Raw genomic sequence first — 17,958 nt, 5'->3', positions numbered from 1 at the left:
TGATGAAGGCAGGGTCCTGACCCCATCCCAGGGCATGGAGGATACTATGCGACCTAATAAGTCCAACCAACTAAGCATTGCAAGCTAGAGCCATGTGCCATTGGTGTTGGGGTGGGGTGAAGAGAGGGAGTGTCAGAGCCCACTCTGGGTCCATGCCCCAACTTTACATTATGTCAAAAAAAACCTGGGGACCATGACTACCCTAGTGACCTATAGCCCTGGATCCCAGTTATAGATAAGGTCACTGACAGGGACAAGTGAGGCAGGGTAATCACTATACTGATGGTTATGCAACCCAATGTTATGCACAGGTGAGGAAAGGTAATCAGTATACTGATGGTTATGCAACCCAATGTTATGCACAGGTGAGGAAAGGTAATCAGTATACTGATGGTTATGCAACCCAATGTTATGCACAGGTGAGGAAAGGTAATCAGTATACTGATGGTTATGCAACCCAATGTTATGCACAGGTGAGGAAAGGTAATCAGTATACTGATGGTTATGCAACCCAATGTTATGCACAGGTGAGGAAAGGTAATCAGTATACTGATGGTTATGCAACCCAATGTTATGCACAGGTGAGGAAAGGTAATCAGTATACTGATGGTTATGCAACCCAATGTTATGCACAGGTGAGGAAAGGTAATCAGTATACTGATGGTTATGCAACCCAATGTTATGCACAGGTGAGGAAAGGTAATCAGTATACTGATGGTTATGCAACCCAATGTTATGCACAGGTGAGGAAAGGTAATCAGTATACTGATGGTTATGCAACCCAATGTTATGCACAGGTGAGGAAAGGTAATCAGTATACTGATGGTTATGCAACCCAATGTTATGCACAGGTGAGGCAGGGTAATCACTATACTGATTGTTATGCAACCCAATGTTATGCAAAGGTGAGGAAAGGTAATCAGTATGCTGATGGTTGTGGAACCCATAATTTCTGGTGAGACTAACTCAGCCAACCACCTCTAACCCCTCTATCACAACCAGCACTATACAATACCACGGACCCTGTACACAAGCAGAGATCCTGGTGTAGAACTGACTGAAGACCAATGAATGCAACAAAGGAGAAGACTGATCACCCATTGTGGCTGCAGGATCCCATATGCCAGAAAGGACCCTGGCAGGAAAACACCATGGTAGCCTTATGGAGGGAGCTATGATGTGCTGTAAGACCTCGCAGGATCCCATGCACCCGAGGTATACCCGAAGGTTCAGGAGAAAAGGGGACAGATAGCAGGTTAAAGCTGTGGAAGCCAGGAGGACATGTGAATACGTCATGGGATACAGAGTCAAAGGTGGAATTTCTGGTTGTTCCCAAGATGGCTGCATGGGCTTTAGGTGTCTTAGAAGGCTGCCCTGGAGCCACAGGCACATCCTAAAACTTGAGGACACACCACATGAGGACACTGAACATGAAGCACTAAGCATAGAGTGCTATAAAAAGCAGAGTGAACACAAAGGGAAAAGAGCAGCCATCTGGAGCAGAAAGGAGAAGCAGGGCAGAGAACTACGTTTTTGGGAGAACCTACCAGAGGAGCGACAGTCCCTGGGACAATATTCTAACTGGCCTATTTAATAGAGTTGATGATAATCAGAGGGGAGGTGGGGGCCTGCTGTGACTGAAACGCCCATACAAATACGACTACTATCAAGTGAGCTTGGCACTATATCGCCAAAATAATTGTGTTAGGCACTTTATCTACTGAGAAGTAGTCTGGGCACTTTATCATTCAACAAATGCGCTGAGCAGCGCATCTCTAACAATAACTGTGGAGAACTATAGCCATTCAGTAATGATCTGGGAACTGTTCTCCTAATTAAATGTGTTGGGCACTGTATCCCTACAGAGGTGAGCTTGACACTGTATCACTATACCTGTTGGGTGAGCACACACATTTTAGTAGCAGGGGCTGGGTAAGATTTAGCAGTATCCGGATGGAATGTCCAGGAAGCCACAGATGACTTGGGGAGCCATCTAATGGGACCCCGCTGCCCAATGGCTGATCCAGGCAGATTGTGCACCCCAAAGGGGACTCCCAAGGGAAACCCTCATGGGGAAGAAAACCCTTTATGAGGATACAGATGTCAGTGTCCTTAGTCCAGTAGGTACTTGTGGAGATGTCCTGAGAAAGGGGAGCCATATGAGGCCGAGCAAGGGACGAAGGAGGAGTACTAGGAGACAGGAGGGAGAACGAGGAAGGACAAGAACGCAACAGGAGTGTCAACGGGTAGGAACAACAGAGCAAGGAAGAAACAAGAAAAGCGTATAGGGTCACCTGAGCATAGCAACACATGAACCCAGTGCCTTCCACCGCTTAAATCCATGTTTCATGAAGCCGCCCAGCTGCCGAACATCTCCGTCGTGGAGGCTGCCATGTTGGGAAGGACGGCTTTGCATGGGATGTTGCATGCATGACCTGTGTGTGATGGGTATAGTACAAAATTACCTACTCCCAAAAGTTCGACTCCCAAAAGTTCGACCCCCAATTTTCCGCATATATATATGGGGGGGGGTAAAGTGAATAAAAAATGTATAGGGGTAAGGTGGGGGATTGTGGGGGTCTCCTCCCACATACATATTTGCAGAAAATAAAAAAAATAAAAAGACTTTTGGGAGTCTAACTTTTCGGTTTGGTAAAATCATGAAGATCTGTGTGATGCCTTCATGGTTGGAGCATTAGCTGCCAAAAACACAGCACATACGCCAGCATTGTAACAGAGACCAGAGCTGTGTTGGAATGCTAACAATAGCCCTATAATAGCAAACTTAATGCTATAACCCTGAGACTGTGATCAATCGCCAATGAAGTGCACCAAGCACTATAACCTGGCAAACGCTGGTCAGATAGCATAATGAGCTAAATGCTCGCCCCTGATATATACGTGCAGTCTGTTGTGGCATATTCGAATCCCGGCAGCGTCAACTCAGACTTTCATCCTTCCAGCGTCGATAAATTGAGTACCACTCTGTGGGATAACAATGTTTTCTGTTATTTCAGCACTCTGAAACCTATGGGTGTGTAGCGTTATATAAGAAGTACATTATTATTATTATATGGAAAGAAGTGAGCCAGGCACTATACATATACTCCTATATGGATTTCAAATAGCAATCTAGGACAATATTCCAGTAACTCTGCTTGTGAACCAAGAAACATGCTGGGAGCTATATCACAGATTGTGGGTTTGAGAGTTAAGAAGTGTGCTGAGTGTTGTATCCCTGTGACAGAAGGGTACCAGGACCCATAATAGAAAGGAAACTGAAATGCACTGTTTTTTTCCCCTTCCTTCTCCGTTTACTCATACTGGTCCAAGTCAGGACTATCCTTTTCTGTTTTAGTTACACCCTTAGCATCCATAGGTGTGTATCCCATTACTTACCTGGCCACTCAAATAAACGTATTTGAAACATGTTTAATGTGTACATATTCTGCTGGTCTTCCCTATACCGGCTCACAGGAACCACCTCATCACTGTCAGTACCATCTACTAAGCATCAGTCATAACCAAAGCCTCCAACAAAAGCAAACAATTTTGAAGAAAATCAAGTACTATTTCATTCACTTACCCAAACCAACCATACCACAATCAACTGAAGAATTCAGTGCCATAAACAAATTATTGACAGACACAATCAACAAGATCAACCAGCACATTGACAACAACCACATTACAATAATCCATCCTCTAACTTGCCATGACATGCCTAAAGAGTCAAGTTAAAGCCATCAACCATGCCAAACTAACCACCACCCTCAATGCCCCAAAATCACTTCCTTCTAAGATGAGATCCTCCCGACCATCCTCATGACATCGATCAAAGGGCAGCTCTCAGGAAACGCCTTCATAGCATGCTTCACGCATACCCTGTATGGATTATGGTACTCTGATGGTGAGACTCTCAATATGGTTTGCATCCAAGGTGCAGCATCATGGCAGCCACCACCCCAGCCATTAATAACCCTTCTACATCCTGGGCAAGTGAAATCCCTGCCTCTGGATCCTGCTCGACCTCTCAGCTGCCTCCACCACCATCGACCCCAAAGCCCTCACAATCCCTCCTACTTTGGCTCACGTCCTAACACATGATCAGACACAGGATCATCTAGATGGAGTCTAATAGATCACAAAGTTACCCTGCCACTGGTGGAAGGCATCATGGTTGCTTGTTGTACCCTGTCATGATCAAACTATACATGGAAGCCCCAGGGGATGTTTCTCCAGGTGTGACATTAATGTGTGCCAGTATGCAGACAACATACAATTCTACGAAAAAATCAACAACACAAATGTCATTAATGGACTGAACACTGCCTGTCACTTATTCAGTGTCTAGAAAAGGCTGAACTTTTCCAATATGGAAGTCAACCTCATTAAAAACCCTTAGAAGCCACCCTAACTCCTTCAATCCATTCCTCACCACCTCAGACTTCAGAGGTCCTGGTGCCATCAAAGATTGCCAGAGGAAACTCTGTCTCACACGGATTGCAGTTTCTATATAGGCCCCCCTGAAGGCAGTCCATAAATATGGCTGCTTGCTTCATCACAGGTGTAAAGAAATGCGACCACATCTCCCAATCCCCCAGTAAATACCTTGGATACCCCTAAAGATCTGCATGTTCATCAAAACAGACTGAATCACCTGCAAAGCTTCAACAACCGGCCCCCTCATGCTACCCTGCTGAGAAACTCATTATCTCAGGAAGTCAACACGAAACAAGATGTCAAGACAGCACTAGGATGGCAACCAAGCATTGCAGTAAAGAAAAAACGAAATCATAGGCCATTTCATGTAAACTGCCCAGAATCTAACAGGCCGTATCTTTTCACAGGCACCTTCCCTCGTATGCTTTGCAGGCTGTGGGCCTCATTACACGGTAGGCGGAGGACCAAGGTGCTATTAGCACCTTGGTCCATGCCGGTAAAATACCGGCTCCGCCTTGGTGGAAAAGGGAATTACCGCCCTATTCCAAGGTTGGCGGGGTGGTAATTCCCCCTTCCCCAATTGCCCTTCCCCATTCCCATTTGCGCCCCATAGGGCTCTATGGGAATGGGGAAGGCGCTAATTACGGTGCCACAAATTGCGGTACCGTAATTAGCACCCTGGTCCCTTTGCGGGTTGGTTTTTAACGCCTGCTAAACGGCAGGCGTTAAAGTACCTACCCGCAAAGGGACCTCGTAGTAAGGCGATAAGGGTTAACGGTCACCAGAACCATTACCGGTGACCGTTAACCCTTACCGCCTTCCGTGTAATGATGCCCTTTATCTTTTAAGGAACACCTCGCTAAAAACTGACTGTACAGGCAGTTCTCCCCCTTCCTCCTCCTTCCCCTCCCTCGGTAACTCTATTCCCCTCTCTTCTAACTATGCTGCTTAAACGCTGTTTTCCGCTATGCTCTATGCAGGACTCTCCTGTAAGCCAGCCATGTTTTTAAATTTAAATCCCAATAAAGTATTCAGTAGTTGCACTTGTTGTATGCTTGTCTATGCTATGCTATGGTACATCACGTTATGCAGCACTGTGCTATGTCATGCTATAGTATTTACTAAGTGAATGGATACCATACATCAGTGTTGTACAACTCCAGGCCTCATGACCTGGATGCATGTTGGATTTTCAGGATACCCCTCATTAATATTCATGAGATAAATTTGCATACAATGATTCTAAAAGTATGGAGGTTTTTCCCCATGAATGTTAATGAGGGATATCCTGAAAACCCATCAGGATCCCAGCCCTTGAGGCCGGAGTTGGACAACCCTGCCATATATGATCTTTTAGCACTACCGCTACCTGTGAGCTTCTCCTCATTATCAGGTGCAGGGTTTTGCAAGAAACACCATGTTTTATTTGCCAATTGTACAATGCAAGCCTGCAAATAGTATGCTTCCATGGTAGGCTGCCTCTAGCTTTTAATGAAATTACCTTGTGAGGGTGAAGTATCTGGTATAAAGGTGAGGGTTGAGTGCTCATTACCACGTGGATGCAATGCCAACAAAGGATTTTCGTTGGTATTGAAACACACACTATACAGATAGGGGAAGGACAGTCTGCATTTAAATGTGCACTTGAGTTTCCCTTCAGTGGTTTGCATGGCTCATCACACTCAAACAGCAGCGAAGACTCTTCGATTGGAATGGGCATGTTTACTATAGAAAATGGCCAGCCCACCCCTGAAATCAGTTTGGTCTTGCATTGGACTACAAACAGTTCCAATTGCTTGGCCAGCCAACATAATGGCCTGCTTGCCCCCACCTCATATCAAATAATACTTTAAAAAGCGGCATCCCCTTAACTGCCAGCAATTCATCCAAACATACCACCACTGCCCCAGAAGGGTTGGAATCTTGTTAGCCGGCAACACTCCAGTGGGAACCAGGATCTTTGTGTTGCTGTCTTTTAAAAAGAGGAAATAACTTCAGGTTATGTGATACCGATGGAAACAGGTAGATTATGCAAATAACTCCCTGGAGAGATTGGAACAATGGGGATCCATCCCCCACAAAGCTAGATCTAGCCTCTTAAGGCTCAGATCGTTTAGGCAGCCACCACAAGGGTCTCAATGGCAGCCGGCCAAAGCCCACACTCAATTTAGAGTCACCTCACGTCCATCCAGTTCACATGTCATACAACTCGGCTTTTTGGGGACTTTCATGTTAGAGGGTGAGTCGTAGACAGTCTATCAATTTCAGGGCTTTGAGCGAGACCAACAAAGGCCCATTTCCCATCTGAATTGGTGTGATGCTCATGGGAGCATGTGGCAAGGATAGGGGTGATCACATATTGCCTCTCGCTGCTTGACTAGCAATCACCTTTGCTAAGTGCTCAAAGTTGTTCCTGACAGGATAACAAAGAATAGCTTCCCCTCCATAACAGACTGAGTAGAGATCCCTGAGCAGCGGGTTTGGACCTAACCAATTAGCGAATAGTCTGCTGGTTGCGCCCTTCAATTGGCAGATTAAAAGCCACCAGCTGAGCAAACAATGTCAAAAACGAATCAACATGAGCCCGATCGTCTACAATGTTGACATCGTGGACTAGTGCTCTAACCTGGTCACCAAGTAAAATGTAGCCCTCTAAAGAACATATAAATAAAAAAAAGAATGGGCCAGCAAAGGCAAATCATAGTGAGAACTGTATTAATATTTCATGCATTAAATCAAAATATTAGTAATGAAGGGACTTGAAAACATGCATTTCTTCCTTCAGCTCTGAAAACCTTGCCACCTTGCCATTTAAAAAAAAAGATTCTTTGAGTACTAACATAGCATTAAATAGCATTGCCATTAAAATGATTCCTTTATGAAGCATCTACGAGCCTCCTTTTCCTATCTAATAAACTGTAAATGTGCCACCAGAAGGAATCAGATGTTTGGAACAGTGTGTGTGTTATGAACTTGTGAGCAATATGTGTATATGATATGATACAATGAGCTGACAACCCCCCCAACCGCCACACAACCCACCGAGAAAAACGAAACTTGGTGTAACAACATCCAGCACGCCATGTTAAACAAAATCAAAACACTTCAGATCAAAATTAAGTCCCAATTTGACAAAGTGCCAAAAGCCACACCTCCTACATCAAAGCCTCCGGCTACCTCACCAGCCCCAGACACCTGACATGGCACAAATAAACCTACACCTTCTGTATTACTATCCCTGAAGTCTTAACGATCATGAAGCGCACAAAACCATCACTATGTAAAGGAGATACATGCCCAGCCAATTTAGTCAAAGATGTGCTACAGCCCTGGCCCCTTTCATCACTACCTTTATCAATGCCTCCTTCGCCAACAGCACTGTCCCGATTGCCCTTAAGGAAGCCTGGGTGAGACCATTACTAAAGAAACCCACCCTTGACCCTGATTCCCCAAACAACTACTGTCCAATCACCACTGTGCCATTCCTGCTGAAGATTCTTGACGAGGCTGCCTACCTACAGATCCAGTCCTACCTGGAAACTCATAACTCATATTCTAGGTAAAAGACAATCTGGCTTCCGCCCACGTCACGGTACGGAATCAGCCCTACTAGACCTTAAGAATCAATTACTTGAAGCTATGGACAAAGGCAAAACTTCACTCTTACTACTCTTGAATCTATCAGCAGCCTTTGACTTGGTTGACCACAAGATCCTGTGTAAACATCTCAATGACACTGCTCACTTCTCACAAGAAGCTACCGCGTGGATCACCTCCTTCCTGGAGGGCCGAGTCATGAGGGTTTTCTCAGACCAGGCCTCAGCATCTTCATCCCCCATTGAATGCAGAGTGACACAAGGTGCATGTACCTCCCCCACTCTCAACAACCTATTCACCCTTCCCCTGTTCAGTGACTTAGAAGAATTTGGCACTGCTTTTATTAACTATGCCGACGACACTCAAATTCTTCTCCCCTTAACAGGAAACTATGAAAAAGATCTCAACACCCTCCAGAAGGCATATGCCCACATTCAGGCCTGGATGGCAGCCAGTGGTCTCTGTTTAAATGGGGAAAAGACAAAAAGAATCCCTAAAAAAACTAGACGACAAATACAGCCCCTTCAGTATTGAGAACTCAACCATCACAGCCTCCATTCTAGTGAAAACTCTCAGTGTATATCTTGACTCCACCTTTTCAATGGTCAGGCAAGTCAGTGCCATTACATCGTCCGCTGCACTTACAACAAAAATCATAAATGCAGTAAAACCCCACCTATCACCAAATAACTGCCTTAACACTGCTAGAGCCACAATTCTCGTAAAACTTGACTTTTGTAAAATCCTACTCCTAGGCACATCTGCAAACAATATTAACAGATTACAAATTGCACAAAACAGCGCCCTTAGAGCCGCCCTAAGCATCCCTAGGAGAGAGCACATCTCCGAGGCAAGAAAAGATGCCCACTGGCTCCCTATCAAAGAACGTATAACATTCAAGGCCCTCACGATCACGCACAAATGCCTTACCCAGACAGCCCCGGCGTACCTAGCAGAAAGAATTCACCAGGCCCCGACCTATAGACCAAAACGTGACCAATACGCTCACTTACTCTCAGTCCCAGCCTTCAACAGAGCTAAAGCTGGCGGCACCAGCTTTAAAGTCTTAGCCCCAAAAGCCTGGAATGCGCTCCCACTCAGCTTAAGAAATGAACAATCCCGCACAATATTCAGAAAGGTGCTAAACACAAAGCTATTTAATTAGACCATCTGCCAAATGCACTGCCCCTAATACTGTTCAGCTGCAACCTTGGAACTCCATCAGCACTGTCATGTTTAACCTGTATATAACCTGTAAATAACTGCTACAACTTGTATTACTGTGTATTAAGTGAATATGCTGTAACAGTGCCACAATGCCTCGGGGCCGCTGGGCGCTTTATAAATCCAAAACAAACAACAACAAAAAAATATGATAGCTTATTTATATAGCACCTATACACAATGTGTTTCAAAGCGCTTCAAGGCAAGGGAGGGAACAAGGGAAAATACAGTGACATTCTTACAGGCCATGAACAACAAGAATGTGAAATTAACTATCATACTCGGCCTAGCAACATTTCAGATAGTGCAAGGGCTTCTCCTTGGTCAATACCTCAGGTATCCCGTCCATTCTTGTCAGCAGAGTGATTAAAATCTCCTTCTCGCCTGGTTTAAACTCCAGTATTCCTGTGTTTCCATAGAATTCATTGCTGTCTCGCGGCTCAATCACGTATCTCAGAAACTGCCGGACAAGTAAGCCCTTGGAGCGCACAATTCTCAGCACCACAGACTCGCCTTCCTAAAAAGCAAAGAAAAGGTCACTAGCACTCTACTCAAAGCTAAGAGGCCCAGAGCAGAAGCTACTCGGGCTCACCAAGACGAAGTGGTGGTGGGAGGATGAGGGCTCAAACACCCACCTGAATGACGTATGGACCCCTGGACGCTGGCGAGAACTCGAAGACTCCTCCCGGGTCATCATTTCCCAAGATGACCAGTTCACGGCTGGTGAAGCCATATTTAAGAATCTGATTTTCCACATTGATCCTGCAAATCACAAACGTGTTTAGTGTGAAATATAAACAGGTTTGAAGACACTTCACTCATTCCAGTGCAATACTGTACAATAAGTGCCCCAGGCGAGATTGCAAAGCAACAGGATACTTTTGTATCTATACAAGTAAATGCAGGTGTTTGGTTTCTTTTTCCTTGAGTGCATATGGCGGCCTACCTATCGAAATGCGACTTTCCAAGCGGGAATAGTGTGTGTGTGTGTGTGTGTGTGTGTGTGTGTGTGTGTGTGTGTGTGTGTCTCTCTCTGGTGGCTGAGGCTCAGGGGAAGTGCTTGTGAATGCGTGTGCACGGCCCGTGCTGACTCCCCACTGCGAGCACACACTGTGGGTTTGTCCTAGGTATTAGCAGCGTACGTACTTTTGACGTATCTGGTTTGCTTCACGGAAGCGGAAGCCATGATGAGGACATAGCCTGTGGATCGCCACTGGGTGCGTGCTCTTGCCGATAGGCTGGAGCTTTTCCTAATGCGCCATTAATTGGATTCCCACTGTGCCGACGGCATACCAACACTTGCAGAACAAAAGCAAAATCTTGAGTGCCACCTGCGTTTACAAATTACATATCCCGACTTCACAGTACTAAACACATTAGACGGAACCATGACATTCTGAAAAGCGCAGCAATGCGACTGTTGCTCCAGGCAAAGGATGTTTCTGACCGGGAGCTATCAGGCTATTTGGGGGTAATTGTATGGTTAAAAATACATTTGATAATCCATGGTTCTTGGCCATCTTTATTTTAAATGCTGCCGAGCATCCTATGTTATAATGGGCTTCAATGCGATCTTATTTTGAGGGAATATATTCGGAATCCCAGTAAATGCAACTGATGGCCTAGGGTGTCAATTCCCTGGTTTTCAACTTTACCAGGCGGGTGGGGGCTTGTCTCTGGCGTCTCCTAGGGGGAGGCTGAATCTGAGAGGAGGTGTCATTGGATAAGCAATTCGAAGCCATTTTTCACTGCCTGCTTAAGCGCTGCCCAGAACACCTGTTCCTTCTTTGCTGTTGCATGAAGAGCGAGTCTCACTCTGCCTCAGCTGCCAGAACTGCCAGCATTGCTGTTCATCTCAACGGCTGCTGACCGCTTCATAAAACTGCAATGGCATCCGTCATCAGACAGCCTTACCTTTCAACGGCTGGGTGTCTACGATGCCTGTCTCAACCAGTTTCAACAGAGAGTGCCAAACGCGCAGTCTGCATTTTCCCCCACCCGAAAATCTTAATTAAGTTGTTGGCATGACCATTGTGACTATTTCAGCCCAGCCTAGGGCGGGTTAAGTTGGCACTATGGGCTGAATGTTCTTGGTTGGACCTGTTTGGTAATTATATACTCATCCTTTGATCTCAAAGGATGCCTAAATCATGCTGAAATCAGGGATTGGTCGTTGTACTTTAAATGCTTCAGTGCAGAAGCTGGGCAATGGCCTAACAAAATTAAATCACGGCTGTCCCCATGGCAATATGTTTTCCTGTCTGTTGGGTCGTTCAGCATCACACTCCCTAATGGTCTAATGGTTGGCACAGTGCACAAATGCTTTCATACAGACGTCTGGGGGTCCCACTAACGTTGTCAGATATGTGTGCACTCAGGAGAGGGTTCAAAACTAGTCAGACCCTTGTCAAGTAGAGGAACTGCTGGAGACCACCACTAATTTCCTAGCTCTAGGAATAGGTTTTAATGTTCCACTAAATAGTTTACCAATATGTAGGTGAGGCTCCGACTAGGTGATCCAGAGTCCCAACTTCCCCTGTTGCTATGTACATACCCCAAAGTACTGCTAGCTGTTCCAGCTGCAACAGTTTAGGTGGCCACAGGGATCCAAGTATGGAGGCCAGAATTCTGATTGCAAGGTGCCAGTATGTGTTGGGTAGGATATCTCAAGCAGGCATCAATGCAGCCCAGTACATTTCATGTTGCAACTTGTTGGTTATTAGTAAGCAAATTGTTCCTAGGCGGGGCATAAATCAGGATTTTAAAAATCCTAAGGTACTTTGGGAAGGATTCGACGATTCATGAGTTCAAAGTATTAGACAATCATAACTACACCAAAGCCAATACCATCTTTGTTGACACATAAGATATTAAAACCTGTTTCATGCCGTCTTCCCAAAGTCCTACATCATATAGTTTTATATCCTAATCTTTACCCCAAAATATTGTTGTGTTTCCTAACTGTTCCGTCTACCTCAATAGCATGCTGCCCGAAGTGATTTCTTTGAGGACAGGATCTCCAGTTCATCCCAAGACTTGACTTGGATGCACTCTGCATGACTGGTCGTGACACTGTATTGTACCCAAGAAGGCTGCTCAGATGCTGAGTCATGCTAACTGCGTCAACAACACTATGCCTGGGCTTTGTGTTCAGATGCCACTTTTGAGGGTTTGTAATTCGACTCAACGTGACCTTTCTAACTTACAAACACAGCACGGCTAAGTGCCTGGTTGCTAGCTGTACTAACTTTCCCTCTGGACTGACCCAATGCAACCACAGATTTTCTGTTTCTTGAGAGTTATTCGGTTAAACCCCTGTACCAATAACCTGGAATAGTAGCACATTTGAAAGGGAAGCGTCTAGTATCTGGAACTCTCTCGACTGAGGAATTTGCCAGGGCTTCAGTTTCCACTTGCCCTCCCTCCCTATTTCCCCTTTCAGTGTTGATACTATACCGTTTGCAGTGTGTATAGACGCCCACTTACATTAGGCAGACATTTGGAGAACCAATACATTTTTGTGAGGACTAAGATCATTAGCGTAACGATGTGAAGCCCTAAAAAAGTAAGCCTATTATTGACAATGGGAGTAGGCAAGGCAAGAATACGCATTTAATTTAATGTATAACTAATTAAAATATATCCACAAGTTACACACATTTGATAAAAGTCAGAAAACTTGATGCAATATTATTTCATCCAGGGGCAGAAAACCAAAATGGAAAGGTTCATGCAGACCCCCACCTCGCACATGCACACACATGCACATGCGTAATGCACATGCACAGCATAGGAACGCATGTACACTATTATTTGTGTACTCGGAGAAAACGCTGTATTGTCTGTAGTTAACATCATATTCTAATATCGAGTTATATTCACACAGTAACATGTATTATTTTCCCATGCAATAATTTAGCATTCTGAGTTAATAGACAATGGATGTAAGTAAGACATTCTCTGTAAACTTCGGTGGATTTCGGTGACTTCAATCAGGCCCTTACCGAGGAATGTGTCCCATGTTTTATAAAAATTATAATTGCTTAGAAATGTTGAAAGGCCTTTTGCAATGGGGAAAACGCCTTGCTGCAGTTCACGTTTGCAACGGGGCAATTATTACCAGGGCATAACTGTTAGTACAAAACTGCACTGCACCCGTGCAAAGTTAATACCTGCTTGCCTATGAGTGCACAGGCGAGCTCTGCTCTATTCTGCCAGTAGGCCCCTGAAATAAGCATGAAAGGTGCCAGCAACAGGCACGAAAGGAAGAGCCGAGCAAAGGGTTTCATGGGCAGTCCTGATTTCCTTGTTCTGTTTGTATGAGTTTTAACCGACTGAAAATGAACAGTCATGTAATCGGGTGAGCGGCAACTGAATCTGGTTCATAAGACCCAGGTGGCCAAATGCAGAGGATTATTACACATTATAAGGTTTTAGTGTTAGAATAATATCAGGTTCCCCTCCTTGTCAGAAGTCGTGGAATCAGGGCATACAATCATACTGGTTCAAATGAACTTAAGAATGTTAACAGTTGTACTCACACGCACTCTTCTGCTTTATTTGAAAGTAAAGCAGACTTGTATAAAATGATCGGCACATTGAAACTAACAATATTTTTTGTTCACACATTTCCAACCCAAATCTCATGGCCTAAGGTGCGACATGCTCCCCTAGAAGCCAGAGCATTAAGGCACAAGTAAAAAGTGCCATGCAAAGAGAAAACCGGGATTCAGGCCTTCTCTTACTATTCCCCAACCTTCTGGAACAATTTCCCAGGACAACCGGTACCGCAGCAACCTCTGCAGTTCAGGAAGGAACTGCTCTTCAGGAAATACCTTTGGTTCACTTAAGACCTGCTACACCTGGGTGTACACGAGCCCTGTAGCATCGCGTATACTCATATATACTTGTAGCATAACTTGTAAGCTCCTCTCCCACTGACCTCTGTTATACCCCGATTACTTGTACAGCGCCTTTTTGCTTTCAAACTAGGGTTGTGCTGTAAAAACCTAAATAAAATATAAAATAGACTGCAAACACATTTGGCAGATTCTCCAAAGTTTTTCTGACGCAAGTGATGAGCGGCGCAACTCATAACTTGTTACAAAAAAGGAGCAGCTCCATCAACAATGCCTCTTTTCACACCTTTGGGCATTTGCGCAAAGCAGGGTCATTCCTGTGCATTTAAAAGCAAATCCTGAATTCACAAACTGATGCACCTTAAAATACACAAAAAACAGAGAAATTCTTCTGTGCCTTTTTGGGACATGCTCATTGTTCGACTGGGTCTTTCCTGATCCTGGCATGCAATGTATTTTAAGTAGGACAGCATTGGTCGAACCACTCTCGTCCTGATTGCATTTCTATCCCTCAAACAGGGATAGAAATGTTGTTTTCCCTCGTGTTTCACAGAGATAAGCCCTTTAAGGGTTTCTCTCAGTGAAATGTGCGCTCATCAACCAGATGCTTGATGGAGTCCATCATACATTCGTGCTGGGTGCGCACAAGAGAGTTGGACACTGCACCTTTGTGCTGCTGTCCAGCCCCCCTGAAATGCGCAGGTCAACTTTGAGAATAAGGAGCAATTAAAAAAAGACATCCTCTGTACTTTTTTCATTTGAACTTATTTTTGAGAATCTGGCTCAAGGAACTCAACCATAAATGCTCTTATCAAGGCATTTTACCCTAGGACTGCTTCTGATCTCTATTATTGCCTAGTGTTAAAATGAAAATCTGAACAAAACATTAATAGAATTCCTTCCTCGTCTATTCTATTTGTGGACAAATTGCAAAATTATGTTTTTGGACACATGGAGAAGGAAAAGGAAAATTAGGTGCTGGACAATAGATGGGGCTAAACTAGAGGCAGTGCCATCCATATAATATCTGAGTGGAGCAACCCACTTCGATCAAATTAGATTAAGGTCCAATGTAACCTTGGGGGGCATCCGCTCTTTTTCTCAGAAGGGAGGGTGGTTTTCTACTGGATTGTTGGTACAGCGATATCAAGCCAAGTTGGCATCCCTTCTGCTCTATGGTGCCGAAACGTGGTCACTATCAAGACTAGATGAAGTGGCCAAACTGGAAAGATGTCTTTTGAGGAGCCTGTTACATCTTCGTCAATGTACAGGGATCGAGATGGTTTTATTGGAGGACAATGTGATGCCCATTCATTGAGAATTTACCTGAGCTGTTTGACCACTTTCTGGAAGTTGACACCCTCCTGGCTTTGATATTTGACGTTGATCAGTCCAGACCTCCCAGCAAAGTGGCCGAGGTCTATTCTAGAGCCAATAGATGATTACAACAGGCTCTGGGGAATCTGCTTAGCTCTCCCTACCCCCAATATAAGAGAACCATGAAAGTTATACTAGTTAATTATGGACAGGAACAGGCGATAGTGAATCTCAGTACAAAAACATTCTGCCACTGAGTTTATGGCTTATATGCTGACAAGAAAGGACACACCCTCATACATTCTGCAATTTTTCGGTAATTACCTGGTGTGGGATTACCTCAAATTAAAAAATAATACCACCAGAACCAGGGAAATTGAGGGAGCATGGTGCCAGACAGCAAGAGTTGGAAAGGAATGTTGGTTTTGTGGGGAAGGGGAAGTGGAGTCTGTGATGCACCTGTTAAGTGAATGTGTGGCGTTGGTATCTTTAAGGGTGGGGGTGTTACGCTCCGCGGGGATGATGGTAACCTTACCTAGGCCTGTGATATGGGAGGTGTTCATGAGCGGGAACAACCAGGCTTGTATTATCTACCTCACCTTGTTTTGGAGGGAAATTATTAAAATTCTTAAGTTATTAACATGAATGGGATGCATGCATATTGTGTAAGAGAACACGAGTGTAATCTTATTCTTTCACCAATTGTATATTTTAATTTCTAAGGCCATTCGGGCTTTTTTCTTTTTATACTGTTGTGAAAAGTTTAACACACTATAACGCAATAAACAAACATTACAATTTGAATTACCACAACTTTGTAACCATAATAACGATTAAATCAGCAGGATAAAAGCACAATATACAGACCAGAAGGTTACATTTAAACCAGCAGATGAAGAGGAAGCACCAGCAGTATTACACACAGAGTGCCAAGTACTACTAGCACATATGAAAATAGGGAGAGATCCTTAGCAGAGCTATGAAGAACCACTGCAGGCGCTTTAGAACACAGAGAATCTCATAAAGGATTAACACCAGAACTAAAGAGTATTTAACAGTGTGCAATGTCATTTCTCCTTTGGGCTATGTTCTGAGTAAAATTCACAAACATCCCACATCCCCACCAGGGAGATCCATTTGTGGCAGCTGGAAGCAGCATTCCTCAAGCTCCAGAAAAGGAAAGAATGCCGTACACAAGGAAAAGGAATCATGAATTACGCAAACATATTCAAATGATTCATGGATTTGTCATCTGACTTTGTAAAAAGGGATTGGGATGAAACCTCAGAGTGCACCCCAGGCAGAAGATAAATCTACTTCGCCCAGTAATATGAAAACTGGGAGCTTCAAGTGCTAGGGGTGTTCTGGGAGGATCCGCACACTCTTACGCAGGGGTCTACGAAGGGGTCTACGAAGTTGAGTGCCTTCCCCTATTACTCGTTGCTTAGATTGCCCGAAAACTTCACTAACTTCATTGAGTTGTCAAATTGCGCAAAGTACACTTTACATACGGTGGTGGCAGAGTAGCGGTTGTTTTATGATGGCTGTGGCATAGTTACGGTTCCTCTAAAAAACAGCGCAGGTGCATTTTTGGGTGGGGTGTTTTCCATTCGAAACATAATTTCCCTTTTAGACAGTTTTCTATCTATTGCTATTATTTAGGGGTTTTGTCCAGGGCAGCTTAACCATAACGTCCACTTAACCAATTTTTTTGTGATTTGTATCTAATTATATACAGTACAGTGCCGACAACGCCCACTGGATATGGCCTGTGTCTGTGCTCGGGGTACCCTCAAACCAACGGATGTGTCTATGCACAATACTTACTTTGGCCAGGACACTCCTGAGCCACATGACTGGCGCAGTGGGCATGACCTGAAATGATGCCCAGAAGCTCCTTTGACCGCAGAAGGGTCTCTGCCCTGAGATTCCCTGAGTATACAAATGAGCACACTGACCATGGCTTGCGACCGTGTCTAGTGGCTACTTTGACCGCAGAAGGGCATTGCTCCCTGCCCTGAGATTTTCTGAATACCCGAATTAGCACCCTGACCATGGCTTGCGACCGTGCCTAGTGGTTACTTTGACCGCAGAAGGGCATTGCTCCCTGCCCTGAGATTTTCTGAATACCCGAATTAGCACCCTGACCATGGCTTGCAACCGTGCCTAGTGGCTACTTTGACAGCAGAAGGGCCTTCGTCCCTGCCCTAAGATTCCCTGAGTATCCAAATTAGCACCCTGACCATGGCTTGCGACCGTGCCTAGTGGCTACTTTGACCGCAGAAGGGCATTGCTCCCTGCCCTAAGATTTTCTGAATACCCGAATTAGCACACTGACCATAGCTTGCGACTGTGTCTAGTGGCTACATTGACCACGGAAGGGCATTGGTCCCTACCCTTAGATTTTCTGAATACCTGAATTACCACACTGACCATGGCTTGCAACCATGCCTAGTTGCTACTTTGACCGCAGAAGGGCTTTCGTCCCTGCCCTGAGAATCCATGAGTATCCAAATTA

The 17,958-nt window shown here is 44.7% G+C and overlaps 1 protein-coding gene across 2 annotated transcripts in view; it reads right to left on the bottom strand.

The window, feature by feature from the left end:
- ADGRV1 (adhesion G protein-coupled receptor V1) overlaps nucleotides 1-17,958 on the bottom strand; it is a 2,479,945-nt gene that overhangs the window by 2,079,352 nt on the left and 382,635 nt on the right. For both annotated transcript variants that reach the window (XM_069627623.1, XM_069627624.1), the window contains exons 12-13: nucleotides 9,900-10,026; nucleotides 9,596-9,781 (exon numbers count right to left, since the gene is read on the bottom strand). In XM_069627623.1, coding sequence (XP_069483724.1) covers nucleotides 9,596-9,781; nucleotides 9,900-10,026 — 313 coding nt within the window. The remainder of the gene's footprint in view (nucleotides 1-9,595; nucleotides 9,782-9,899; nucleotides 10,027-17,958) is intronic.

Source organism: Ambystoma mexicanum, chromosome 6p, assembly GCF_040938575.1.
Source record: "Ambystoma mexicanum isolate Mex_15411 chromosome 6p, UKY_AmexF1_1, whole genome shotgun sequence".
NCBI lineage: Eukaryota > Metazoa > Chordata > Amphibia > Caudata > Ambystomatidae > Ambystoma > Ambystoma mexicanum.
This window is presented reverse-complemented; position numbering and strand designations above follow the sequence as displayed.